At 40.9% G+C, this 26,527-nt stretch overlaps 1 protein-coding gene across 1 annotated transcript in view; it reads right to left on the bottom strand.

Moving 5' to 3' along the window:
• Positions 1 to 7,994: 7,994 nt before the first annotated feature.
• Positions 7,995 to 26,527, bottom strand: part of otog (otogelin) — a 68,116-nt gene continuing 49,583 nt past the window's right edge. Inside the window, exons 32-52 of the mRNA XM_040024805.1 lie at positions 23,491 to 26,204; positions 22,508 to 22,685; positions 22,173 to 22,324; positions 21,993 to 22,082; positions 21,721 to 21,907; positions 21,304 to 21,524; positions 20,955 to 21,093; positions 20,560 to 20,748; positions 19,600 to 19,809; positions 19,107 to 19,211; positions 18,181 to 18,285; positions 17,966 to 18,067; positions 16,442 to 16,540; positions 16,190 to 16,230; positions 15,913 to 15,988; positions 15,544 to 15,722; positions 12,919 to 13,023; positions 12,003 to 12,122; positions 11,443 to 11,488; positions 9,554 to 9,633; positions 7,995 to 9,165 (exon numbers count right to left, since the gene is read on the bottom strand). Coding sequence (XP_039880739.1) covers positions 8,965 to 9,165; positions 9,554 to 9,633; positions 11,443 to 11,488; positions 12,003 to 12,122; positions 12,919 to 13,023; positions 15,544 to 15,722; positions 15,913 to 15,988; positions 16,190 to 16,230; positions 16,442 to 16,540; positions 17,966 to 18,067; positions 18,181 to 18,285; positions 19,107 to 19,211; positions 19,600 to 19,809; positions 20,560 to 20,748; positions 20,955 to 21,093; positions 21,304 to 21,524; positions 21,721 to 21,907; positions 21,993 to 22,082; positions 22,173 to 22,324; positions 22,508 to 22,685; positions 23,491 to 26,204 — 5,339 coding nt within the window. The 3' untranslated portion in view covers positions 7,995 to 8,964. The remainder of the gene's footprint in view (positions 9,166 to 9,553; positions 9,634 to 11,442; positions 11,489 to 12,002; positions 12,123 to 12,918; positions 13,024 to 15,543; positions 15,723 to 15,912; positions 15,989 to 16,189; positions 16,231 to 16,441; positions 16,541 to 17,965; positions 18,068 to 18,180; positions 18,286 to 19,106; positions 19,212 to 19,599; positions 19,810 to 20,559; positions 20,749 to 20,954; positions 21,094 to 21,303; positions 21,525 to 21,720; positions 21,908 to 21,992; positions 22,083 to 22,172; positions 22,325 to 22,507; positions 22,686 to 23,490; positions 26,205 to 26,527) is intronic.

Genomic DNA, 26,527 nt, shown 5'->3' with positions numbered 1-26,527 from the left:
TTTCCATGTTTTTCCATCTTCAATCTGGATTTTCCATGCTCTTTATGTTCATCTGCTGGCTGTTATACTGGATGTCTCTCCTTATACGTACCCTTGTTATCACACTGAGAGCTCATGCCCCATCAGTTTTTACTATATAATATAAGTTGTGTTCAGTGACATACTGCTGTTGGAGTTGATTTCCAGTTTTTTAATTTATTTTGTGTTACAAAATGTGATGACTATATGCATACTTATAAAACTACAAAACAAAACTAGGAAAACTAAACTATATTTTCTTTATTCGTGTAAAGTGTGACGTTGTCAGCAGTGCATGTACTTGCTTAGTTTAGTAGCCATGAAAATAAAAAAAAGAAAAGAAAAGAAAAACACTGCTTAAATCAGCACACCGTCCTAACAGTTTTGTTTGTTGTGGCTGTTGTTTTTTCTTCCAAATGAAAAACAAACAAATGGTAAATCTTCACTTGTCGTCAGCATTGCCATCAAAGCTCAAACGAGGAAACCATGAGACCTCAATCTGATGGGACAAGTTGGGACACGCACAAAGGCCTGCCAAACCCGGATGTGGATTCCAGATGGAGCCCGAGGAAAACCCACAGATACACATAGCAGTTTTACAACTCCTGTTAACAGTAACAGCAAAGTGATTGTCGTCTGGCTTCTGAGAGGTTTCCCTCCTTCTGTCTTTCTTTTCAGTGGAGGGGAGACGCAACAGCTTCAGATCCCTGAAGGTCACGTAGACCTTCAAAGAAAGCAGTTGTCACCAAACAGCCTCTGAAATCATCCGTATATCAGCATAGTTAGGGGAAATTGAGTCATGTCAAGCTGTCAAGCATATGGCAGGCAAAGCTGAAGAGCTATCACACTTTCACTTTATGCACTTGCACAAACACACTTTAACACACTTTTTGCCAATAAAGCAAAATGTGACAAATGGCTAAGTGAACATAGTGAATAAAAGACTTGCTTTTACCAGATTATAGTATAAATGGGAGTGTGGATGGTTTTCTGTCTATCTGTGTTAGTCCTGTGACAGACCTGTCCTGGGTGTACCCTGCTTCCTGCCCTGTGACAGCTGATAAAGGCATCAGGACCTGTGTGAACCAAGCAGCAGAAAATGGATGGGCAGACATCACATTGCACCCTTTTCCTGTTCTCTGATGCAAACAGAGAGTTGGACGATACTGGATGGAAATATACATTAATTTGCACAAAACTCAATCAAACATTTGTGCTACATTTGTACAGAATCTCGACTTTATGACAGCAGGCTTTTTATCCTGCTCTAACCTTCATTTTTTTTATTTGGTCTTATTTCTATTTAACTGACTGGAGTGAGGCATTTACAATTGGAAATGCTCATTTCTATGGTCCCAGAACCCTCAGCAGTCAAAGGAGATATCAATGCAAGTTCTGGTTATCATTTCTGTAAGTTGCAAAAATAAATCAAAAAGAGAGCATCAACAATTAACAGACTAGGACATATTTGGAAAAGAAAACAAACTTCTTTCATAATTAAATTCAGCTCAATTCAATTTTTTCCAGAAAGGATTCTTCACCTGAAGGCATCCTTAAGACAGCCTCATGGTGGTGTTAGGAGAATCCTAGAAATACGTTTAGCAGGATACAAAGTCAGTTTAAAATCATAACCAATAATGTCATGAGCAAATTTCTATTGCACTATTGCAAAACAGTTATACTCAGGGGACGGACTTGTCTGTGTGCCCTTGTGAGCACATCACTATATAAAATAGAGTCTGGTGTGTCACAGTCTTGTCAAATCAGTTCTCAGAAATGTTCTACTTGCTCATAAATACCATATCAGTGCGTTATTCTTCGTGTAAACATAGGCCCTCCCACAGGCACCGTAAATGCTGTAGATGTTGTGTCATAATTGCTATAAGTATTCTGAGTGGGGTGCATACAGTAATTGACCATTGCAGGGACAGTGAGTGACACTGGCTGCAAGTTAACGTGCAGCAGCAGCTGCATCTGATCTACAGCTCCACTTACTCACGTTCAACTTCTCACTGCTCACTTAATCTGTGAGGAAAAAGAATGATGTTTTTAAACATTTAACGCACAAGAAAATTTTTAAACAAATTTTTTAAGCACATAATTTTTTCAGAAAGTCTGCGTGGTATTCCCCTGCATTGTGAAACACACTGAGTTATGATTCACCACTATTAAGAGGAAATGAGAGAAATGTGCATGTTTAACCGGTTGTTAGGAAGATTTTAGCTAGTTGAGGCTGACTTTTAATACCAAGACAACTCAGGTTGTCTGTGCAGGTATTTCATCTTTGGTAATAAATAGTAAAGTTATAGTTAAACTTTAGTTAATTGTTGTTTTACCGAACTATGTCACTGTTCAGGAGCAATGAAACAATAATGAATTGTGCTTACTCACAGGTTCATAGTTGGATTGTAAATAAACCCATTAATATTATTTAGATAATTAACATGTTGCAAAATGTGGTCAGGTTTCCTAATTACTGCTTAGTTTTACTTTCACTATCACTAGCTGGTTGGGAAAGGACTGTGGTTTGGGTTAAGGCGCTAACACTGCGTAGTGAGTGATGAGGCACTGTTGCTGCAACACGTGCATTACTAACACTAAAGGACGCTTTGTGTAGATCTATGGAAGGCCAGTAGCTTTAACTACACAGCAATATTTAATGCTATGGAAATGATAAAGTTTAAAGTTTAAATGATCGGCAATTAAACATTTGTGACAATATCATAGTAACAGGCCCTGTGGTGGATATAATGTTATGTGCGCAGGTGTCAACAGTGTAGTGTTATTGTCACTTATAAGCTGATATAAAACATAAGGCACCAACAGATTGGTAAAATAATGATATCTTACTTAAAAGAAGAAATCATTCACACAAACTGTAACTCTTCCACTCGTCATGTGCTTTAGTCACGAGAACACATCAGCTCTTCTTCTTCTGTCTTTGTTTATCTCAGAGGTTAAAGGTCAAAGCGGTTCAACCTGCTCTCTCTATCTGTTTTCCCGTTGTGACAAAGCCATCCAGCCACTTCCTGAAGAGGGGACAAATGTCCAGCCCCCCACTCCCCCTCTGGGCCCAGACATCGCTGATATCTGGCCTCGTGATCAGCAGCTCTGTCGTGGGGATGTTTGAGGTAAGCAACCCCTGGGCTGGATGTAAACCAGAGCAAAGCTGCTCTCCGTGCAAAGGCGCAGGATTAAAAGAAGCACTAAATGTTGATAGCACTGATGTATTTTATGAGCTTTTGGCCTCAACCAGTAAGGAATGAATGGGCTAACCAACATGTCAAAGTCAAAATCTGTTCTTTTATTTACAGTTTAAAAGAAAATAAATAAATAAAAGAAAATCAACACCCTTTCATTATACACAATCAGCCAGCTATAAGTTTGTTTCATGTTATGTGCAATATGCCCCTCCTGATATTATTTGGTGAATAAATAATGTTACCAAGAACTTAACTCAGCTCTGTCAGAGCTGAAGCTTCATGTGTCACAATCTTTGGAGCATGGATACAGAATTCCTTGGAATGTGATATTCTAAGGAATTCTCAGTGAGATCGCTTTAGTCACTGTATACGATAAAGCGCATCAGATTACTATAATGCACAGTACGTGCTCGTGTTCAGGATTCAGCTTGTGCACTGGAAAACAGCACAACAGAGAGACATGAGGAAGGTCCAGCAGAGCGTTAGTGAAAACATAAGAACATAATGAGGGAGTAGCCTAAAACAATTTAGAAGAAAATTCAGGAATTTTAAAAAGTTTTTCAATGTGGCTGGCTTCTGCTCCGCGGCTGCTGAGTGACCCCTCATCTGGGACTCTCCTCAGCTCTTTCTGGGACTACACCCTTTTTGGCTCCTACCTCAAAGCACACTGTGTGCTGTCGTTCTTATGTGCTGCACAATAATGTTTAATATTTAGTATTTACTGTCATATTCCCATATATCATTGTGATGTTGTTTATTCTATTACTCTCGTTTTCTTCTGCTTGTTTTCTTTTTTCTTTCTCAACAGGTGATCCAGGTGATCGATATATGTATTTTTTTTTCTCTGCTTATTCTGTTGGTTTTTGGTTTTTGCCCTTCTCCCCCGTCCCTCTTCTCAGCTGTTTTTCTTTCCCTCTTTCTTTCTCCCCTTCTTTCCCCCAGTCAAGTCTGTCCCGTATTCAGTAAGTGAAAATAAAATAAACAATAAAAGGTGAATCAAATGGACCATTACAAGGCTGGGATGGTCAATTTGGTAAAGTAAATCCGTTGGGCATCTTTCTTCGCCTTTAGACAATAATTCTGATGGTAAAAGAGCCAAACGGGACAGGCAAAAAAAAAAAAAAAGGTTTTTCAATGTGTTCCGATTTCAAGTCTTACATGGGGTTTTTACATGTTTTTGAAAGTATCAGCACTTGTTAAACATAAGTATTTCATCTGAAGTGAATACAGCTTACATTTTAGTTAGTAAATTTTTAAAAGATTATATATACCCTTCTGTCTGATCAGCTGAATATCCCAAATTAATCAGTAGAATATAGAAAAATCTCAGCGATAATCAAACCAAGCGAAATGGATCAGAAACTGCAGTTAATATGATATAATACTCAAATGCAAACTGTACATGTACTACACCATGCCTGATGTTATTCTCACTAACCTGTTTTTGCTGCTGTTAGTGATGGACACCATGATTTTGTGTACACACACACACAAGTTGGGTATTCATATGGACATCTAATTGATAATGTTTCCCTTAACCCTAACCATCAAAAATGAATGCCTAACCTTTACCCTTACCCTAACCACAACCTAATTATAACCCTGACACTAAAACCACATTGTGAGTCTCAAAAATGCCTTCAAAGTTGTGGGGACCAGGATTTTAGTCTGTTGGTCCCCACAAGTATAGTAAACTTCCAATTTTTGGTCCATTCAAAGTTATGAATACACACCCACATACGCACACTTGGAGAGAGAGATCACATTTCTATCAATGGGGACTCACTGTAACCTAAAACCAAGTCTCCACCCAAAAATGTTTTACATTACAGGGACTCTCTATTAGTGCACATGAAACAAGAGGCAAATCACGAGATCACCGTACTTTAAGTAAAATAAGTATACACAGCCGCAGACACACACTAATGCTGTGTGTTTCTGCAGCTGCTTTGAGCTTGTCAAGCTGACAGTCACTGTATGCCTGATCGCACAATGCATTTTTCACTGACTGGGGCTCTGCTGAGGACCTTGGTGCAGAGCTGGGAACAATATGATGAGCACTCATAGGTATTTCTGTGGCCATGTGGATGACACGTAATCTACTGTGTTAGTGTTTACTATTTTCTGTATGCTCTAATTACTATTTTTAAAAATAGTTCAAGCTTTTTGTAGCTGAGAAAACTCAACATTTAAAGGCAGTAAATAACAGTAAATTATGAATTTGGTAATTTAACAATTTAGAGTAAGCTGTTAATAAACTTTTTGTTTTAGTTCATTTACTTCAAGCTTTCTTGTGCTAACAGACGTTTAAGTTAAAGTAATGCACATATAAGCTAAGCACTGCATCCACAGGAAACTCTTTGCAAACAAACAGTGATTCTCTTTTTTGGGGGATACGACTCACTTAATACTGTTAACCCTAGAGGATTTAAAGTTTAAAGGAAACACAACTGCACAGTAAAAAAAATAAAGATATTGTTGAGAAAGTGATAGCAGCCCCTCAGATCTTCTATGTATTTATGCCCCTACTGTGCACAATATAATGTAGTATGCTCTACATCATCACTAAATCAGTATTTGCTATAATTTATTTGTTATAAGCTGAAGGCCAGACAAGTACTTTTCTTTGTCATCTCTACAGATGAACTGTTGGCTGGTGTGTTGCTGAGAAATTAAACAGAATGGGACTTCATCCAGAAATCTGGCAATAGCAAGCTGAACACTACCTCTGAAACCAAGTTAAGTTCAGATACTTTCCAGAAAGCATACTCAGTCAGCACTATTTAGTGCTGCAGATACCAGCTCGGCACTGCTTATCAGTTACATGTTTGGTGATGTCAGTGACTATTTTCAGCTGCCATCCAGCCAGCTGGACGTCGGCAGTCGTCAGCAGCTGCGTCACTGCAGGTCTCGTCAGATGATCACTATGTGCCCTTCTCAGATCCTTACGCGAGAAGTGTGGCTCACTAAAATCAGGTCAGTTATGACTGTGGACCAATTCATTTGGTGAGGTCTCTTTATCCTGGGGCGATCATGGCTCAAGAGTTGGCAGTTCGTCTTCTAACCGGAAGGTTGCCGGTTTGAGCCCCGGACAGTCTCGGTCGTTGTAGCTACAATGTAGCTTGCCATCACCAGTGTGTGGATGACTGAATGTGCAAAGCGCTTTGGGTTCCTTAGGGACTAGTAAAGCAGGCCATTTACCATATCCTCTGTTATCCCTGATCATATTTTGTCTCGCACACAGCGTTCATTCACAGGTCACTATCGCTCTTAATAGAGCCACCCTGGACCTGATGAGGCTACATTTGTTGGCCTTTGGCCACTACAGGGCAGGACAAGAATAAAATCAGCTCTTCTGCACGGCATCTGGTTAGAAAATAATCAGAGCAACGTTTCTTTTCAAAGGACACCTTTAATGAAAATGCAAATGTACATTTGTATGATACAAATCCTCTTTAACTTGAACAGCCAGGTGAGTCTGCGGGAAACACGTTAAAAATTTAGTCCACAAAACACATCTCCTAACATTTTCACCGCTTTCACTATGTAATCGGAGTAAAATCAAATGAAAGTCTGGGATTCAGTTGAGTAGGCTTGTTCTTCAAATGGGCCGAAAGCATCTCTTACTGTTCTTGTCCATTTCACTGGAACAGCTGTGCCCTATCAAACTCCAATAAATAAATAAAGTGCTCCACATACAGCTGGATTTAGATCGGTTAATACACCTCACTAATGTTGATTGAATATATTTCACATCACTGAATATACAGTTTATTGTTATCTTTCTAAAAGTCAAATATCTAAAAAGTTCATATTGCAAATTATTATGAAGCTAGTAATTTAAATTATTTACAAAAAAAGAAGGCACAGCATTATGGGTAAAATATGAATCTGATAATGGTGACGGATTGCACTGAGCTGAGGACATGTTCTTATTTCCCGATTATCCACATTCCCACTTCTTTAAACGCCACTACTTCCAGTCATCACAAGCACACTAAGACAGGACAAGCTCAGAAAAGACCTTTCCCCTCACTGAACACGTTCTTCTCTCTAGACTGGTGGGGAGGTGGCAGTACAGACACAAAAGCAGAAGGTTTCACCCTGCACAGCATAATTTTAAAGGTACCAGCTTCTCATTACATTAGCACATTTGTGTATCTGTGAAATAACCACTTACGTTAAAAGGACGTAAGTGATTTTGGTTTTAAGAACTGACTCCTGGGCAGGCCTGGGAAGAACTGCCAGTACTGCTGCATTAAACAATGCTGTAAATAGACAAAAAAAGAGCCTTTCTGATGTGCTTCTATTACAAGTGATGGCCAAGTTTGAATGCCATAGAAAATACAATTCAATATTTAAAATATTAAAAACTGTAATGCAAACCAGTCAAGTTAGCAACTGCATCAGGCTTGTTACTCTTCTTTATTCACCATGTAATAAGTCACACAATTATCAGCATCCTCACATAATTAATACAGGAAACTATTTGTCTTGGTGAGGAAATGTGGTCACTTACTTTCAGTAGTGATCTATTGCACAACCTTTAGACACATTGGGGGGGAAAGTCTAGAAATAATTAGGAAATCATCACGATAGTGTAAGGAAAAAATCCTCTGGCAAATGACAGAAACATTATTTAAAGGAGTCACAAGGCAAATATTTACTCATTTTATTTTCTCAGTGGATCATTTGCTTAGATTTCTTGTTAGGTTTTTGAATTGCTGGACAAACAAAAGTGATGAAAATACCTTGAGCTCTAAGGTCGTGACGGGTTTTTTTTTTTATCATATTCTCATATTGCATAGACTGAGTATCTAATTAATGATGGAAATCCTCACATTTAAAACTTTTGCCCTAGAAATACTTGACTTGGGCACTGATAAACAGCAGAAAATGAATGGATAATGAATCGATGGAATGGGTTTTTAATTTCTAAATGCCTTGGTCCACAAATGCCTTGGTCTGAAATTACACAAAAAAGCATAATTTTAACTAAAGCTACTACCAACCACAGGCTAGGAAAAAGGTTATATCCTTTACAAACTTCAATAAGTTAAAATCAGTGCTTTTAGAGACCTGCCATTGATTGACTTTTTAATAGGGAGTATTTATTGGCCAGCAGAGCTCAATTCACTGCAACAAAAGAAAAAAGCAAATCAAGAAAACATCTTTGTCAGTCTGACAACACATGCAATGGAAACAACACAACTAAACACAGCAACAAACCTATTTTTGTTCAGAAAAAGGCTGTCCTCCTTTACTTAAACTGAAAGCAGATTAGAAAGGGATTTTTAACAGACAGTTTAAACAAGATGAATGATTATAGTAATACGAGTCAGTGCTCATAACATTTCTTTTAGTTCAACTTGATAATTTAATGAATAGTAAAAAGAAAAAAATGTTTTGAGATTGAAGGTGCTTCCTTCCTTCCAGCTTGTGTGCTTTGCAGCTACCGGCTAAGGAAGGAGACCTGCTTGTCTGTCCTGCAGTTACCACCTCCCTGCCAGCAGAGGCAGCAAAACGACTTCTGTGATCATTTACTACCAACATAGCCACTTATACAATCTCCATAAATCATGCTGAACCTGCTAATCATAGCTCAGTATCCATCTTGCCCAACATCCTAAAATAACACAGCTGACATTTATTCTTCTGTATCTTGTGAGTTTAAATCATGTAGCTCTGAACACACAGTGTATGTGTGTTTGTATTTGCATGTGAGTGTGGGGATGCACTATGTTTAGGACCACTGGCATGAGCAGTCAGTGGGCTCCTGGATAGTGTAGCTGACCCAGGTTGAGTTGCTGCTGCAGTAAAGCTGCACAGAGCGCCGCTGCAGACCAGTCTCTCTGCAGCACTTGCAGAAGCGAGCGTACGTATTGATGTTATAGTTGTAGATGCTGGCGGAAGGACACTTTCCATCGCACGACACGATGTTCACCTGAAAATGGAAGGGCACATGTCTTTCATGTAGAAGGAGCAGACAGAAGGCCATCAAATAAATGCACAAATAAACTTTGGGAGGGAGAGGCAGCCATGTTAAGCTTAAACATGAGCAATATCAAAAACTATAAACACCAAATACTGAAAATTGAAATAACTCCTGTTGATGGCTGCAAAAAATTTGGTGTTAACTATTCAGATGGTGCACATCAAATAATCTCCTGGAGAAATCATGACCACCACAGCTTCCAGAATACTTTGAGCTAGCCAATGGCATTGCTGCACTTGCATGAACGAAAACTCTACACACACTGCAAGAAATGAAAGGTTAAAATAGGATGCTAATAACAAGCTGCAACCACAGAAAGTCAGACATGAGTGTTTACCGGTCTGTTGCTGCGGCAGTCATTCTTCCTGATGGTCATCCTCACTGTCACCTTCTGACATGACTTTCCGTCTTCTTTGCCTGTTCACACAACAAGCCAGAAGGAATTCATTGGAATGAAGGTAAAAAATACTCATAAGATAATAAGGATGTGAACAAACACCAGGAATAGGGAGGATGAGGACAGAGGAAGGAAGGCGATCAAGAGCCCTGAGAAGCTCAGAAGCTGTTGATCATGCAGAAGTAGTTTAGCCATACATAACCTGAAAGGAATAAAACCGAGGGTGTGTGTATAAGAACTTTGCAGCTAAAAGCATTAATGAGAAAACTTTCCACTCAGGGAGAAATGATCAATGAGACTCAGCATAAACATTCAAAACTGCTGGAAGGATAAAATCTGTCATACATTTATTCTCAACATAAATTAGCTTCGACTAGAAACAAAATAAACTGATGTTTAAACAAATACAACAAAGACAGAAACACGAACAAAACATGAAATCTGCCATCAACACACATAGCATTAAATTAAGATGTTATGAGTGCCATTTAGTTTTCTCAGAATGAATCTCAGGACACTTTCTCTACCGCTTTGACTGTCGCCTGTGTTATTAAGCTGTTGTGTCATTGATCTGGACTAAATGTGTGTTAGTTTGTTTGAAGCTACTCTCTGTAAACTTACATAGATAACTCAATTGAACTCATTTTATTGTTTATTTTAAGATTTTATTGTAAAACCAAATATTTTGTACCCCTAATCCTGCCACCCTAAAATGAATTACTGCTTTTTTGTTTGCACAGATGATACTACTAAAAGGATGAAATGCCACACACAGAAGATTCTGTTTCCCACACAGCTCCCTTTGGAGGGCTGCAGCTATAGTGCAGCAGCATGCAAATCTTCAGCAGTTCAATGAAAAAAAGACCCGCAGCACTCCCAGCATCATCCCACTTCACTATCTAGTGACACATGCAGATATCTAAGCCCGACTACTGGGCCACTACCAACAGTACATTGTTGGCAATCAACAATGCACTGCCCAAACAGTGCTAAATGGGGAAAAAGTTTATTTGTTGTGTACATGTACACATGGGATCAAGGGGGGAAAAAAGGGGGTGGGGGGTTCTGTCCTCTCAAGTGTGATGTCATTTTTCATGTAAACCAATTAGACTAGACAATTGGACAGCATATTTTCTAAAGCCAAGTGAGGTAGAAAGCAAAGAGGAAGCTACATCAATTATGTTTTTTTCCACATGGACTTGGAGTGAGACAACAGATGAGAGGACTTTTCTGCAGAGGGGAGTAGGTGTCAGTCAGACTTTGGGGTTTCCTGTGTGTGTTCTGTTTTTTTTCTTAGAGGGAGTACATTGTTGAATATCAACAATGGCACTGGTAAGCCTTGTTGTTTGGTACCTCTTTCACAGTTTGTGTTAACTGTGGGAGTCAGGGGGCTAACAGGGAAAGGGAAGAGAGGGAATCCAGTACCTGGTGGGATTGGTACACGATGGTAAGCTGCAGCACATAAACCATAAACCCACTTGTATGTCTTCAGTTGCTTTTCAGTGACAAGAGCTTTAATCATTTGGCATTTTAGAGCAAGTCTGTCATTATTTGTACTGATGACACAGAGTTCACTGAAAAGCACACTGACAGTTTTCTAATGTAAATAAACAGAAGACAAATGTAACGGAAAACAGCAGCTGGGATCCAGACGTGAGCCAATTCAGACAATGTGACTGAGGATTTTAGACTGAAACGAGCAAACTGAAGGGCAAACATGTCGGAAACATGTTGAGCGGCAGATGAAGGCGCTCTTCAGTGTCAGCTGCAGGCTACAGCTCTACGCTAACTACACAACTGCTGCTGTGATGCTCTCATTAGATACTCACACGTCTTGCAGCATCCATCCATGTAACTTACAACAGTTCCACCGATCTGAGTGCAGACGAGAGTCACAACGTTAACACAAACACAGAAAAATGTATTTTTCCTCCACAGTTTGGCCAGCACAGATTCTGAACTTTGATATTTTTCAGCTAAACTTTTGTGTAACTACTGAACATGCCGTGGATTTGTTAATCAAACTTTTTAAGTGAGCTACCATTATTCTATAGAAATATGTCATCTTGCAGTCTTGCAGTAGTTATAACTACTTTGAGCCTGCTTAAACTTAAATTTAATATGGATCAGCCTGGCTGTCTGTTTGAGAATCACCTTTTTACATCATTATCACACAGCAAAATGTTTTTGATGAAAAAAAAAAAAAAAAGATTAAAAAGAGATTAAAAAGATTAAAACTGCAAGATTTCCCTTCCAAAGGATACGTTGACAAATTATAATCAGTCAGTATCTTTTATCTATTTGAAGAAAGAGATGTCTCTTTGAATGTGTGTTGTGTGTGTGTGTGTGTGTGCGCGCGTGCGTGCGTGTGTGTGCGCTGCATGCTGACCTTTACACACTCTGTTTCATTGAAGGGAGGGCAGCTGAAGGAGTAGGAGATGAGTGTGGGCCCAGCCACAGTGTCTGTGCAGTCAAACTTCATGCAGTTTGATACCCAGGATCTTCCCGGCTGAAAAGCATTGACAACATCAGCAAATGAACTACAGTGAGCAACTTAATTTGACTTACAACAAAATGGGAAAGAGATTGGTGACGTATGATCAGCCTTCTTACTTTGTGTGAGTCCGCCTGAGATCATTTTTAAATCAAAGCTGGACAAAGTTAGGACTAAGGCCAACTTGACTATACTGTCAAATCACCATCGACTAATTAAACTAACAGTAATCAATTTCAAAGATAAGAAAAAGTATACAATAATAAATATTGTGTTAAACTTTATCATGATTGTGTTGCTGAGGTTAAACAAAAAACTACATAATATGCTAGCTAGCTAATAAGCTAGCTTTGCTAACTTCAACTCAGTTCCCACCAGCAGACCAAAGTGTTACACAAGTACACATCAAGACTGAAGAATAATGTAAAAGACTGTTTATATAATATTGTGGCATGTTGGGAGCAGCTAGTTATCTCCCATCATGCCTCGGGTTGTGTTCCCATTCAAGACGATTAAACTGTGTATTTGCATTTGTTATGGCTAAGTAATTCATATGACCGTTCCTTTTCACTGATAGATGTTGTTTTGATAGAAAGACATGTTACACCATGAGTGAGTTCATGTGCGAGCACAGTGTAGCACGGGGAACTGTTCAATAAAGAGCTCCCCCTTCCTGCTTGGGGTGGAATAACAGACTCAACCTCTGTGTGGGTCCTTTGTTGTTAAGATCCCTCAGTTCGCCACAATATAGTGTGTATGTTAAAATAGTTTTTTATTTGGATGCAAAATGTTGCTGAACATCTTTTCCTACCTTATAGAGCCCTGTTGTTCCATTCTCATGCTCATAGATGCAGGAAATATTCTTACAGATTCCGCAGCACGTCGACTGGTCTTTGGGAGGCACGTAGATCTGATTCTGAAAAACAAACATGATTACTTTCCTTTTCATTTAAAATACTGTGACAGTGATCTTTAATGAGTCAATGATCATAACCACTTATCCAAAGATTAACTGTGACAGTTCAAACAAAATTAAAAGCTTCCAGATTCGTGCTCCGCTCTCAGGGGAGAAGTTTATGTGAGGTCAGGGCTGTAACTAGGGATGCTGTGGTATCTGTGACAACGCAGAGTCTGCTGAGTTTAATGTTGCTCTGTGTTTAGTACGTTACACACCAGCAAGAAAGCAGACATAACATAAATGAAGCTAACAGTTTTTTCTTTAAATCATTTTTTTCTCCTGCTTCAGCAACAAGTTCTGTTTGTGTGCAGCAGTTTATTAGTTAAACTTTGGTCAAGTGAGATGACACAGCTGAAATGTGTAGGTTGCCAGTCCAACATAGGGCTAATACAGTGAGGCAGACAACCAAACATACCTATGAGTGAAGATACCAAGAGAGGAAGACCCCCACCCAAGCAGGAACCTTCACCCTACTTGTCTGGGGGCAACAGTGTTAACCAATGTGCTTTTAAGTCACAAACTGCCAAAAAAATCACAACTTTAGAGTGGGCCATCCAATACTTATCCAGATCACAGTCCATCACTATTCACAGGTTATTTTAATGTGTGAAGTACAGAAAGAAAGTAATATGTTTCCTTGTCATAGGCTCGCTATAGTACACAGACTAATGAGAATTAAAATCCAAATGCGATCTTGACTCTGAGCTGAATTTTGGTGAAGACCCGTTCGGCAATAATTGTATGTTCGATTAAAACTTTCTGGTAGAGAACACTCCCGCTAAAAATCCCATCAAAATATTTTCATCAATTTGACAAGTTATGCAACCAATTCATATGGAATAACAGAAGCCCTAGAATAAAGCTTAAAAAGCTACAGCAACCAATGGAGTCGGGTGGCCTGGGGGTCCCAAATTTACTGTTTTACCATTATGCATTCAGTCTGAGACACATGGTTCACTGGGCTATCTCTCCAGAACAAGCCCCCCCATGGTTTAGTCTTGAGAGTACCCTGTGCTCACCACTCCCTCTGATGCACATTTTAACCACCAAGCTCTCATCAGATATACAAACCAACCCCATTCTTTCGTTCCTGCAGACGGTCTGGAAGAAGGTGGCCTTGCCGTTAAATTTTAACTCCCACCTTCATACTGAGGCCTCCATATGGCTCAATCTCAAACTCTGCATTAATAAGTCTCCATTTCTGTGGGTCAAGAGAAGGATACTTGTTCTTGGAGACCTGTAATCAGGGGAGAATTCTCAAGTTCTTCAATGACCTTAAAGCACAGTTTCAGTTGCCACAGAGTCAGTTTTGGAGGTATTTGCAGCTCCGGCATTTATTGCTCAAAACCTTTGGTCTCCACACCACCTCCAACTATTGACTATCTCAGCTACATCAAAAAAAACATCTTCGTGAAGTCTCTAAATATTACTCAGTGCTAATTAAGGGCATGAGTAAAGGGCTAACCGCCCTACGGTTAGCTCGGGAAGCTGACCTTGGTGTAGTTTTTACAGACCAGGAATGGACTGTAATTTTGCAGAATAGTAAAAAGATGTCCAGGGAACTTAGAACTAGACTAATCCAATTCAAATTATTACACCGAATTTACTGGTCACCACACAGATTGTACAGGGTGAACCTCATACAGTCTCCTGAATGCTGGAGATGTCAGACTGGGGTGGGCACATATTGACCCATATGATTTGGAGCTGTCCTATCAAATCAACTATATGATGGGATATTCCTTTTTCGCCAAGACTATTCGTTTTGGGGGACCCATCACTCCTTAAACATGCTCTGCCTAAGGCTGCTGAGTGGGTACAGACTGCATTGATGCTGGGGTGTAAACTCATTATCTCCCAGTGGAAGGCCCCTTCCACCCCACTTGTCTCTGTATGGCATATTCAACTAGGGAGACTCGCTGCACTAGAACAACTCTCATACAGGCATCTTAATACACTGGAGAGCTTCCACCTGAAGTGGGATCCATATCTGTTCAGAATAAAAGGATCAGACTAGAACTTAGAGTGGGACAGACATTGGGATTCTGACGAAGCACTCTCAGAGATGACAGAGTGTGGCATGCAGCAAGACCCACGTAGTCAAAGGCTGGCTGTGTTGTTGTTGTTTTTTTGGGGGGGGGGGGTTGTTTTGTTTTGGGGTTTTTTGTTTGTTTGTTTATCTCTTGTTTTGTTTGTCCCCCCTCATTTTGGTTTTGTATTCTCTACTGGTCGGCTGTTATGCTGATGCTATTTTTATGTGATGTGATTTGTATCTACAGTGGACTGTAGTGTTCTAAAAATTCAATAAAATATTAATCACAAAAAAAAAAACTTTCTGGTAGCTCTTCTCATATTTAACACATTTTTAATGAGAAAATAAAGAGAAACAAGACTAACAATGAGGATGGAACCTTAACATAAAGTCAGTGAGATCAAGATCTTCAATAAAAGGTCTGTGCTGGTGTGTCGCGGTCTTACTGGTTGGCATTGGTTAGAGCAGTTGACGCTGAAAGTGTGGAGCACATGGAAGCCGCTTGCTGGGTCAAGGCTGCGGCTGCACTGCCGGCTGTAACACAAACCATCGTCTCCACGCTCAACCAGAGTCTGACCGGGCCTCAACACTCCTCGCTCTCCAAACACACACACAGCCTCACGCACTAAACACACAGAGGTCAGAGGGTCCAAAGTTGCAGGCTGCACTTACAAGTGGTAAAAACATCTGTTTTAAACACTAACCAAACATTAGACAAACAGAATAAAAACAACATGTCCTAACGTGCACTCTGGCTCAGTTCAGAGCAGGTTTGGTAGGATTAAACTTAAAATGAATTCCTCGTCAGAACGTACCACACTTGTATCTTTTGCAGGCACACTGGTTCTGTGGATCGGCTAGAAAGGCCCGGTCCAGCTGGGCAGCCTCCCCCTGCAGAACACAGACGGAGAACCAGGGTTACAGATTTGTATTAATGCATACAGAATATACAAAGAGTACATTACACAAGGAACCCAAAAATATTAAAACACACAGAGCCAGCAGACAGACACCTGGATATATGACCCATAAAGTCAGGTTTTATGAGCAATAATCTGGAGATACAGTGTATTCAACAGGTTCAGGACTTACCAGGCCACATTTTGGGGAGGCAATCTTTTCACAGGAACACTCTGAAGACAGAAAATAAAAAAACGACCATTATTGAGTTGTTTAGCTGAGATGACACCACACAACACCAGATACTCTGCTTTGTCATAAAACAAATGTAATGTCATTTTAAATTGTGGTTCTAAAAAGATATGACAGGCCTAGTACTGATCTGAAAGAAAGGCTTTGGACTAATTTTATTGTTCCTATCATGGAAGGGTTTTCCCCTCATACCGCATGTTTGGTTGGGACAGCAGTGACCAGGATTGGACACAGAAACCACTGACATCCCAACAGGACATGTGAGCTGAGGACACCTGTAGGGTTCACACACTGTGCACACACAAAGAAAAACATGCAAGTCATTTATGCGTTCTAGCTGTCCAATAATGGGATCATTTTAACATGAAGTGGATCAGCGCATTTTTATTCTTGGACTCTACTGCAGTGACTTTACATGAGTCATAGTTCAGAACAACAAATGGTCTACTACACATGGCCTCACTACCAGAGATGGGCAGTAACATGTTAAAGCAACGTGTTACTGTAATCCGATTACTTTTTTCAAGTAACGAGTAAAGTAACGGTTTACTATTGCAAAAACAAAAGTAATTGGATTGCTGTTACTTTCCTGTAAACACGCTGTGTTACTGCGTTACTACACTGTGATTTCGTTTGTGAGAGTGTCTCATGACAATGACGTACGAGTGTGCGACACCTGTGGCAGCAACAGACGTGTGTAGATCAACAATGGATAATATATGGAGTGCAGGAGAGGGTATGACCACCAAAGCTTGGAAGCACTGACATTGCTTTGAATTTGATTCCGTAAAAAGTAAAAACATTAGCGTCCGCTCTACACTCTGCGTTTGGAGAAAACTTCTTTCTACGGCAAAAAATTAAACTTTAAATCTAAGCAAGCACCTAGCACACTGCCACGGGAATGTGAAATTTACAGAGAAACCCCCAGATCCCCCACTGACATGACTGTTGAGGCACCGGGCAGACCTCCACCGATGGAATATGCTGAAAAAAATAGAATTGGGCTGAAAGGTCTATTGCTTTATTACGTATTCATGTTTTTAAAAAGTAACTAATTACTTTTGAAACTAAGTAATCTGTAAAGTAATGGGATTACTTTCTTGGAGAAGTAATGAGTAATTAGTAACTAATTACTTTTTTCAAGTAAATTGACCAACACTGCTCGCTACACACTAGTTTTTTTCTGAGTGGCCCCTCCTAAACAGAATGTTTGAACAGAACATGGGCTTACAAAACAGAGATATTCACTCTCACTGACATCATACAGAACCAAGGGTAGAAAAACAACTGTCCAAAACCGAGAGTCTGCAGCCTAAGCTTTTGGCTCTCAGGGATTACTTATGCACACACTGACCTTAGTATTTGGTAATCTCATAATCATAATCTCTAAGCAAGTCTAATGTGTACAGCCGCCTTTGTAACAGTAGACGTATGAGAGAAAATGAGGAAAGTATAATAATTCCTTTCTAAGTAACAAAGAATTGAAGTCGTGTTACAATTTTAAAATGATCCAACTATCAAAAAGCTTAAGATTAAGAACCAAGAATAAAAGCTAAGAACCCACATCTTTGTCACAGTTATATGTCACAGATATTTACAAAAAACACAAGTGACACGTTAAATCAGCCGACCTTAGACCTTTTCACTTTTTTACTCCAACTATTAGCTAAAGCTACAGGTGCGTGAGTGTGTGAGTGAAAGCGCGTGTGCTCTGACCACACTGGTAGGTGGGGCAGCAGCGATCCGTGGTGTTGCTGTCGACAGTCAGAATCTCACCATCCTGGCAGAGGGGAGGCGTCTCCACACAGGGAGCACACACTGTATGAAAACATACATTTGTAACCGCACTGATAACTTTAAATTATTCTCTAATAGCTAAATGTTGTGCAACAGAACAGAGAAGTTAATGTGATCAGTTTTTTTGAACTGACTGCAGATGTGGGCGAGACAGCAGCTGCCTTCAGCTCTGGTTGCAATCAGAATCTGGTCGTCTCTGCAGGTGGGAATGTCTGACTCACAGAGCACTGGATCACATTCTGCAACACAACAAAGAGGATTTGCTTTCTCTTTTTTTATACTTTTGATAGTTTAACTTGTCAAGATTACAAGAAATAAGACAAATGTCCACCTCTGTGTGCCTACAGGTTGCAAGATTGGTGATAATAAAATTAAGAACATGTGCTCTAGAGGGGCAACAATGACACAGCCCCGAAACAGGAATGGTTTTACAGGTGAAGGACACTGACCTTTTTCCCTCCTCATCTCTGACCTTTTTCCCTCCTCATCTTTTCTGATAGTTTTTTCACTAGTTTTGCATTTGGCTTGGGTCTGTGTCACTGCAGGTAGCATGAGATGGGGTGATACCTAGACCCTACAGATCACATCATCATTTAAATTTTCAGGTGTTTTTGAATTCAGGTCTCTGCAGGCTGATCACACTACCCAGTCCATATGCATATAGATATCCCACATATTTTTTTCCATTGAGATCTGACATGTTTTTAAAGTGTTCCTTTAATTTTCTTCAGCAATGTAGATATGCTTTATACAAGAGGTAACCTAACCTAGGTATGATACAAGCATGAAATTGTCTAATCTAAGGCTCTGTAAGAAAGCAGTGGGTTTTTGTTTGGTTTTTTTATTCGTCTTTGAAAACTGCTCTGCAGTTTTGAATGTGCAATGTTGTCTCTGTAAACTATGACATTTCTTAAGGCATTACAGTAAATATATTATATAAAATAATTCCTTGTGTGCAGTACTTACACAGCACTTAAACTACAATGTGATAGTTTTAAAAATGTGTCATCATCTGTCAGTGATCACAGTGTACATAATAAGTGGTCAACTGGAAACTCACCACAAACATAGTCTGGACAGCAGGAGTCCTGTCTGTAGTATGACACCAGCTTCTCCCCATATTTGCACTCAGGAGGGAGCTGGTCACACAGACTCTGGTTACATACTGCAAAGTTAGAAATCCCATTGTCTCATTAGATAGCTCATTCTTTTTTCTGTTTATTATGTCATAAATCAAAACAGTCTCAGGTCTAAAGAGTAACAGTTATTGATTTGGAGGCTTGTGGCGGCCGTGGCCTGCGGTGCCGTGCAGAGGAGGCGGACGCACCTGCACGGCATCCGCAATCACGCCCCGCCGAATTAAATATTGTACTGGGTCCTGTGGTTGTGTTGCTGTGATAGTGTTGAGCGGGCAGCGGGAGAGCTGCAGCTCTGTGAGTATTGTGGACAGCAACCGTCAAAGCTTTAATAAAAAGCATCAAAATGCCACTGGGTCTGCCGTGTATGTTTACAAGGCTATCTTGCATGTTTCAGACAAAAGCACTTAAACTCACCACAGACTTTTTGTGGGCAACAGCTGGTGTCATCAGCCAGACTGATGATCACCTCCCCTGCTCGACGGCACGCAGGCGCCACCATGCTGGAGCAGTTGTATTCCACGGGAACGATGGTGTCATTGTCGCAGCGGTACATGCAGCAGGCATCCTTCGAGGCTTTCCAAACCTCACCATGTGCACGAGGAACACCACCGCTGTCAGTGCAGGCTGCAGACAAACATACACTCTATTTTAGATACACATGACTACAATGAATCTTTTAAAGCTCAAACAGAATGTGGTTCAGCTGACTGATGCTGATTCAAATGGGAAACTTTCCCAAACTAAGAAATAATTGTATACCAATGACCTTTCACACAGATTTCAATGTAGGGCTATATTCATAGAGTATTTATAGAATTGTGCTTTTGTTATAAGTTGGATGTGCATTAGTTTCTAAAGATAATGAAATGGGCCTGAGAATAGACGACAAGACAGAAGACAAAATTTCAAGTTATGCATTTCTAAGTGCATAGAGTTAATGAGCTGAAATTTTGAGAAAATAACTCAAAATTTAAAGTTAGCTCTGCCAATCAGGATGCTCCATGAAGGTTCATTTCCTTGTCAGCTCCCAATGCTAAACAGGCAGGTCAAAAATGAGCAAACTTTCAGAACAATGGCAATTTATTCATGTTTACTATACATTGGTAGCTCACTGTGGAATCTGCTACCAGGTAAAAAGGTAATGATGCTATTCACACACTTGATTAGCAGAGCTAACCCACAATTTCAGCTTACTAACTCAAAATTTTGAGAAAATAACTTGAAATCTTTTCTCCTTTTTCATAGGCAAAAACAAGTTTCCTTAGACTAAACAGTTGCATAGTTCTCAGCATTTTCTTCTGGTCCCATCACAATAATCCAATGCACAGACCTTCCCTTCTTGCTTTGTGCTCTGTTGGTAAACTGGGCTCTTACCGCATTTGTCAGGTGGGATGCAGAGTGCAGAGTATGGCCGGTGAAGGAGTGTTCCCTCAGGGCACACGCAGCCCTCAGTCAGGCCAGAACACTGATCTGGATCAGAATCAAAGTCGTGGTTGGGGCAGGACTGAGACGTGCAGGCTGGTAGACAGGCCTGATACCTCAGAGTATTGGGACACACAAAGGCTGCAGGAGGAGACGCAGACATGTCAGTGCCATCAATCCATTATTTAGCACTTTCTCTAAAAACAGATCAATGGGATTAACTGGAGACCAAAATCAAAGCAGAGTTGCTCAGATGGAAGCGAATATAACAGAAGTTGTGACAGCTGGACATTAAACTACAGTGTTTGCTTGCTACACAACAAGGTTTAATCTGACAACAATCTTACGGCAGTAATTTGGACTCCTCCACTCAATGCAGATATTGAATTTGTGACAGGAAGCCACATAAGCAGCCAGAGCCACACACTGGTTGTTCACATACTCCGAGTCTCGTACCCAAACCTCACAAAACGTGGTGGGTGGGACCTAAAAACAAAGAAAGAGCAATTACTTGAAACTAGTAATATTGTTACATAAGTATATTTGAATACCCCTATTTTGTAATTATATTTGCAACAATCTGCAATCATTTAAAATGATCTTTTTGCTCTTTTGACATCTTCTACTCAGAAATAACAGAAAGCTTCCCTGTAACTAAACACATCTGGAAATGAATGAATGTATGCATTTACATACAAAGGCATGGCAGGGGGTAAAGGCCTGGTTCTGCAGCATGAAGAAGCAGCTGGAGCAGTCACTGGTAGAGCAGTTGAGCTCACGGCGGCGGCTGTGGCTGATGTAACTTGTGGTATTAGGAATCTGCCAGCTGTCGATGAACACAGCTGGATCCTCACTTTCACCCACTGTGGTCCCATTTGCCAAAATCAGGTCGTTTGATGGATCTCCATCACAGAAGCCTAAGACATGCATTTGCATCATGAACATCACCTCAGTCGTGACATATCATGACATTTGTGTCCACAAAAGTGAAATAATGTTTTGATGGTGTGCCGAGAAAAACAGGGTCACTATGCCACAGGTTTTAAACCTACCAGAATGATATCTTTACTCTGTAATGTTAAAAAGAAAGAAAAATGCACATGTTTTTTTTACCACAGAGGCCCATGGTGGGCAGCTTGTTGCTGGAGCTGTCAGTGTCGATGACCATCATCCCTGTACTGTGGTACCACTGTAACTTAAGACCGGCCGGGCTGCGGATCAGGTACATGTTGCCTGTGTCGTAAATCTCAAAGCCGTACTTTTTGAATCGAGGTTTAGCATACCGTGAATTGACATACAGCTGAAAGAAAGCATCAAGAACTAAATGTCATCACGTAGATTTTTATCAGTGTTTTAGCTTTAATCAGAAGCAGAGTATTTCCTACCCTCCTCTGCAGCCTGTTGATAATGATGTGGTTGGATTTATGGGTGATGTTGAGTGCCACCAGACACAAGTTGGTAAAATTCCAGAAGAGCTTTAAAAAGCAAAAGAAACTCAGATGACAGAACAGAAACTTTTGTCCAGATCATTGTCAGAGCAACTGGCATGTGTGACATTTACTCACTGGTGACTGTGAGTCAGCGGGACACTCCTGAACCAGAACACTGACAGTTTCATTGGGCAGCTGGGTCACTATAAAAGAGGCAGCCTTGTAGATGGCAACGCTGTTCCCATCAAATGTGATCACGTTCAGATCAGGGAACATTGTGCATCGACCTGGCACAGTAGGGATACCAAAGAGCACAGTTAAAGATAACAATCTGCCAAAGCCAGATATTTATGGGAGACATTTAAGAATTATCATCATTCAGTCAGAGCAAAATTTAAAAGTGTGGAGCAGATTTTCTTGTAAAAAAAAAAAAAATTAATGTGTTTCCTTCATTTATGTGTTTTCCTCACATGGACAGTCCCACTTAGGGCAGCACTTGTCTCCATTTACGAGGATAGCAAAGCCAAGCAGGCCACAGTTTGGAGGGTCGGCAGTGTAAGGGCAGCTCTGGGATTTGTTGAACAGGACGAGCTGGTTGTTGACACAGATGTACTTGGTGCAATCATCAACGATCTCTGCATATGGAGGCTGGTGCAAAAAAACAAACAAACAAAAAAAACAATAAAAATCAAAATGAAGGTTATTTGTTGTTTGTAATTAGGAAAGTAAAACCATGTTTTTTGGCATTGCAGTAACCAGTGAGCAACACTCAAGATTCACGTTCTATTATTTAAAAATATATTTAGTTGCAAGATCATAATTAGTAGATCATAATTGCATAACAGACCAGATTTAAGTGCACCTTAAATTTGGAATATTTAATCAGATATCTAAGCTTAATCTTTAGATGTTCTGTGTCTGAAATAAGCATGCTGTGCTAAACCAGGAAAAACACAAAAAAGGAACAATTCTACAGTCCTAGATATTCAGTCAGGACCACTAGTCAAAAAAGGCTGAAATTTCCCTCTGCAGGAAATATATATTATATATTATATTTATATAATATATAATATGTTTACAAATATATTATAAATATATTATATTTGTCAGCTTTGCTTTGTCCTGGCAATTCCCTTCCACACAAAACCATGAAGTTCAGGAAAGAGTAGCAAAAAGAAATCCAGTGCAGAACAGAGAATACAAAAAATACAACAATTCAGACACTGCATAGAAAGAGAAACTAGGATGAAGGTGGGTTGCAAAGTGGCTTGCAGATGTGCAGCAACTACAGGTGGGCAAAAGAAACTTAAAGCATGCCATCTGTGTAAAAGAAGAAGCAGATGCAAGCACTGAGATCAGCTGATGTGCTATTACTGCCTGAGTTTGACTTTGTAGCCTGCCTGAAGTAATCCAATAATAAACTGAAATGAAGCTGAATAATAAGTGAGCCCACCGTGCACATCCTTGTAGGTAATAAAGTCATAGATGTTGCTCCCTCTGTTGTGTGACTGGTTGTTTCCGCTGGTGTGTGAGGAAAAGCCAGCGCTGGAGATGTTGCTTCACTTGGACTCGTCCGATCAACTTTATCCAGCACAGTTGTTTGGACTTTAATGGCTGATGGACGGGAGGTTGTAGCAGATGTGGGAATACTGAGTTTTTGGGTGGAGCTCACCACATCAGGCACTGGTGTCACCGGTTGGGATGCAGATGGTGACACATCAGTCTCTGTAGTTGTTGAAGTTTCCTCAGATGTGGTTGGCTCTCTGTGGACTGAAGTTGGTATAGCTGTAGATGTTGTGAGTGTAGTTAAAGTAGGAAGAGGCAGTGGAGTAGTTATGGTGGTCAAGTGAGGTTCTGCTGTGGTTGTGTCAGGAGGTTTGGTTGTTTTTGCTGTGGTAACTGGCTCTGCTGATGTTGTGATGGTTGTAGTTGTCACTTCTGATGTGGTTGTTGTGTCAGAGCTTGGTGTGACAGTTGGTGGGCTGACAGTGGTTGATCTGGTGGTTACTGCTGCTGGCCTTGTTGCTACTGTTACCCTAGCGGTGAATGGCCTGATGGTTGCACGCTCAGTCGACGTGGTTCTGGGAGTAATTCTTGTTGTCACAGGAAGTCTGGGTGTTGTCCTGAGGGTGGTCGTCTGTGTGATAATGGTAGTTGTCAGAGCGGATGTAACCCTTGAAGTGGACACCAGCCGGGTGGTGACTTTGTCCAGGATAGTTGTTGTCCTAGGAGGTGCTGTGGAAGTAGTAGTGCCAAGTGGTGATGAAGATGGATGGGATGTGGTTGCAGATGTTGTTGACACCTGGACTCTGTCTGTTAGTGGATGCATTGTCTCTGTAATCAGTTGAACAATGACAGGTCTTTGTGTTGTGGTAGCAACAGTAGGTGGTGCACTTGCAGTTGCTGTGATAAGCTTTGTCTCAGGTGAAGAATGCATAGGCAGGGGTGTAGCCAGTTTTTTGGTTGTGGTGGCTATGAATTGTGCAGTTGATATTTCAGGAGGTGTCCTGGTTTGGGCAGTGGTAGGTATCGATGCTGATGTTACAGATGTTACAGTTGTCTCAGTTGTTAGTGGAACGTGAGGAATTGTGGTAGTTGCAGTGGACGCGACCACATGGACAACAGTTTCAGATTTGACCTCTGGTGTCGTCTCCACTGTGGCTCTGTAGACTGGGGTGGGGGAGCTCTGCCAATGAGAGGGGCGCCAAGGTTCTGAAGTACTAATAGTAGTAGGTGGACCGGTGGAGCTATCAGTTATGGGGGATTTTGACACAGGAGTAGTTTCTATCAGGTTTGTCGTGATTATAGGAACTGTGGACACAGTGGATATTTTTGGTATTTCTGGAGGTCTTGAGGTTGCAGTGGCACTTGTGATGGTCGTTCTGTCTGTAACCGGGACAGCTGCAGACCAGGAAGTTTTCTCAGTATAGACTGTAGATTTGGACAAAGGAGCAGTTGTGGTTTCAGCCTGTGCTGTGCCAGATGCAGGGGAGTCTGTTATAGACACTTTCTTTGTGATTGTTCTCCAGTCTATAGTAGCTGAGGTAGAGGGAGATGGTACGTGTGTGCTTTGTGCAAAATGAGTGAGGGTTGTTGTCGTTAATTTGGGAGCCGTTGTTGTGGGCGTTGTCAGGTCTGTAGAGGTGGTGTGCAACATCCTCTCTGTGGTTACAGATGGTGTTATGATGTGTGGTGTTGTTCTAGAAGTAGTAAAAGGTGCAGCTGGTGTGACTAATTCCGTCATCTTCGTTGAAATTATTTCTGGCAAAGCTGTAGTTACTGTTTCCACAGAAGGAGAAGCTGGAAGAGCTACAGCTGTTGTGAAGGCTGTGCTTGGTGAGCCAGATGTGATGGATGTTGTAACTGTAGTTCCTTCCACTGTTGAAGATTTTGTTCTGGTGTCAGTGTGTGCAGAGATAGTTGTACTGGGAACTATAGTTTTTTCTGTAATTACAGAAGTTTCCGGGACCAGAGCAGGACTGGGGCTGGAAGCTGTGATGATCGGAGCGATCCCTGTGGAATGTGTTGTGGCCTCTGTGGTCTGCACAACTATAGGAGTGCTACTTGTGGTTGTCCCCTCTAGAGAGGTTGTGGTCGGAGCTGCAGTGGTGGTTGCTGACTCAGTAGTCACAGGAGTGATGGTGAATAGTGGCTGCAGGGAATCGGTGGACTTGGTGGTAGAAGTGAGCCAGAACAGGGGTGTCGTGGTGAAAGAGGTGCTACTTGTCCTAGAGGTGCTGGGACCAAAGGGACTGACAGCAGAGCTCAACGGTCCACTCATCCATTTTGTTGTACCCATAATAGTAGTGGGCGGAGCCACTGTCACTTTGACAGTTGACAATGGTTCCACCACCTCTGGTCTCACAGGAGTGGGCACTGCCGGAGGCATTGGGGGTTCTATTGTACTGGAAGGTTCAGGACTTGCAGAAGGAGAGATAATGGCAGGTGGTGTTTCTGAGGAGCTGGTGTGCAGACTGGCCTCTGGAACAGTGGAGGTGATTTTGGTTGTGGGAGCAGTGTGTGGAGGAGCAGCAGAGGCAGCAGTAGTGGAGGTGGTGGTATTAAAGGTACTGGTGGAGGCAGTAGTACTTGCAGTGGTTGTAGAAGTGGCAGCTGGCTGTGCAGCAGACGGTGTAACGGGCTGCACAGCGACTGGAACCTTGATACCTGTTCAGTCAATAAAAGGTTTGTTAGAGAAATAACGAGCTCAGAAAAGAGATACAGGTCATTAAGTGGACTGAAACAGTGCAGATGAGTTTGTTCATACTTTTAGCATTTTAGCAGGGATATCAATGATTAGGTTAAATTTGAAACAACTGTAAATTCGTTTTCCTAAATGTGCAAAATTGTGCATCTTGGTGTACCGTATTTTCACGACCATAAGGCGCACTTAAAAGTCTTAGATTTTCTTCAAAAAGTGCGGCGCGCCCTATAGCGCGGTGCGCCCTATGTGTTGTAAGGAGGACGTAGTAGAGAATACCATGAGAATG

This window comes from Simochromis diagramma, unplaced genomic scaffold, assembly GCF_900408965.1.
Source record: "Simochromis diagramma unplaced genomic scaffold, fSimDia1.1 OVJJ01000299.1, whole genome shotgun sequence".
Classification (NCBI taxonomy): domain Eukaryota; kingdom Metazoa; phylum Chordata; class Actinopteri; order Cichliformes; family Cichlidae; genus Simochromis; species Simochromis diagramma.
Note: the sequence above shows the minus strand (reverse complement) of the source record. Positions and strands in the feature narration are given on the sequence as shown.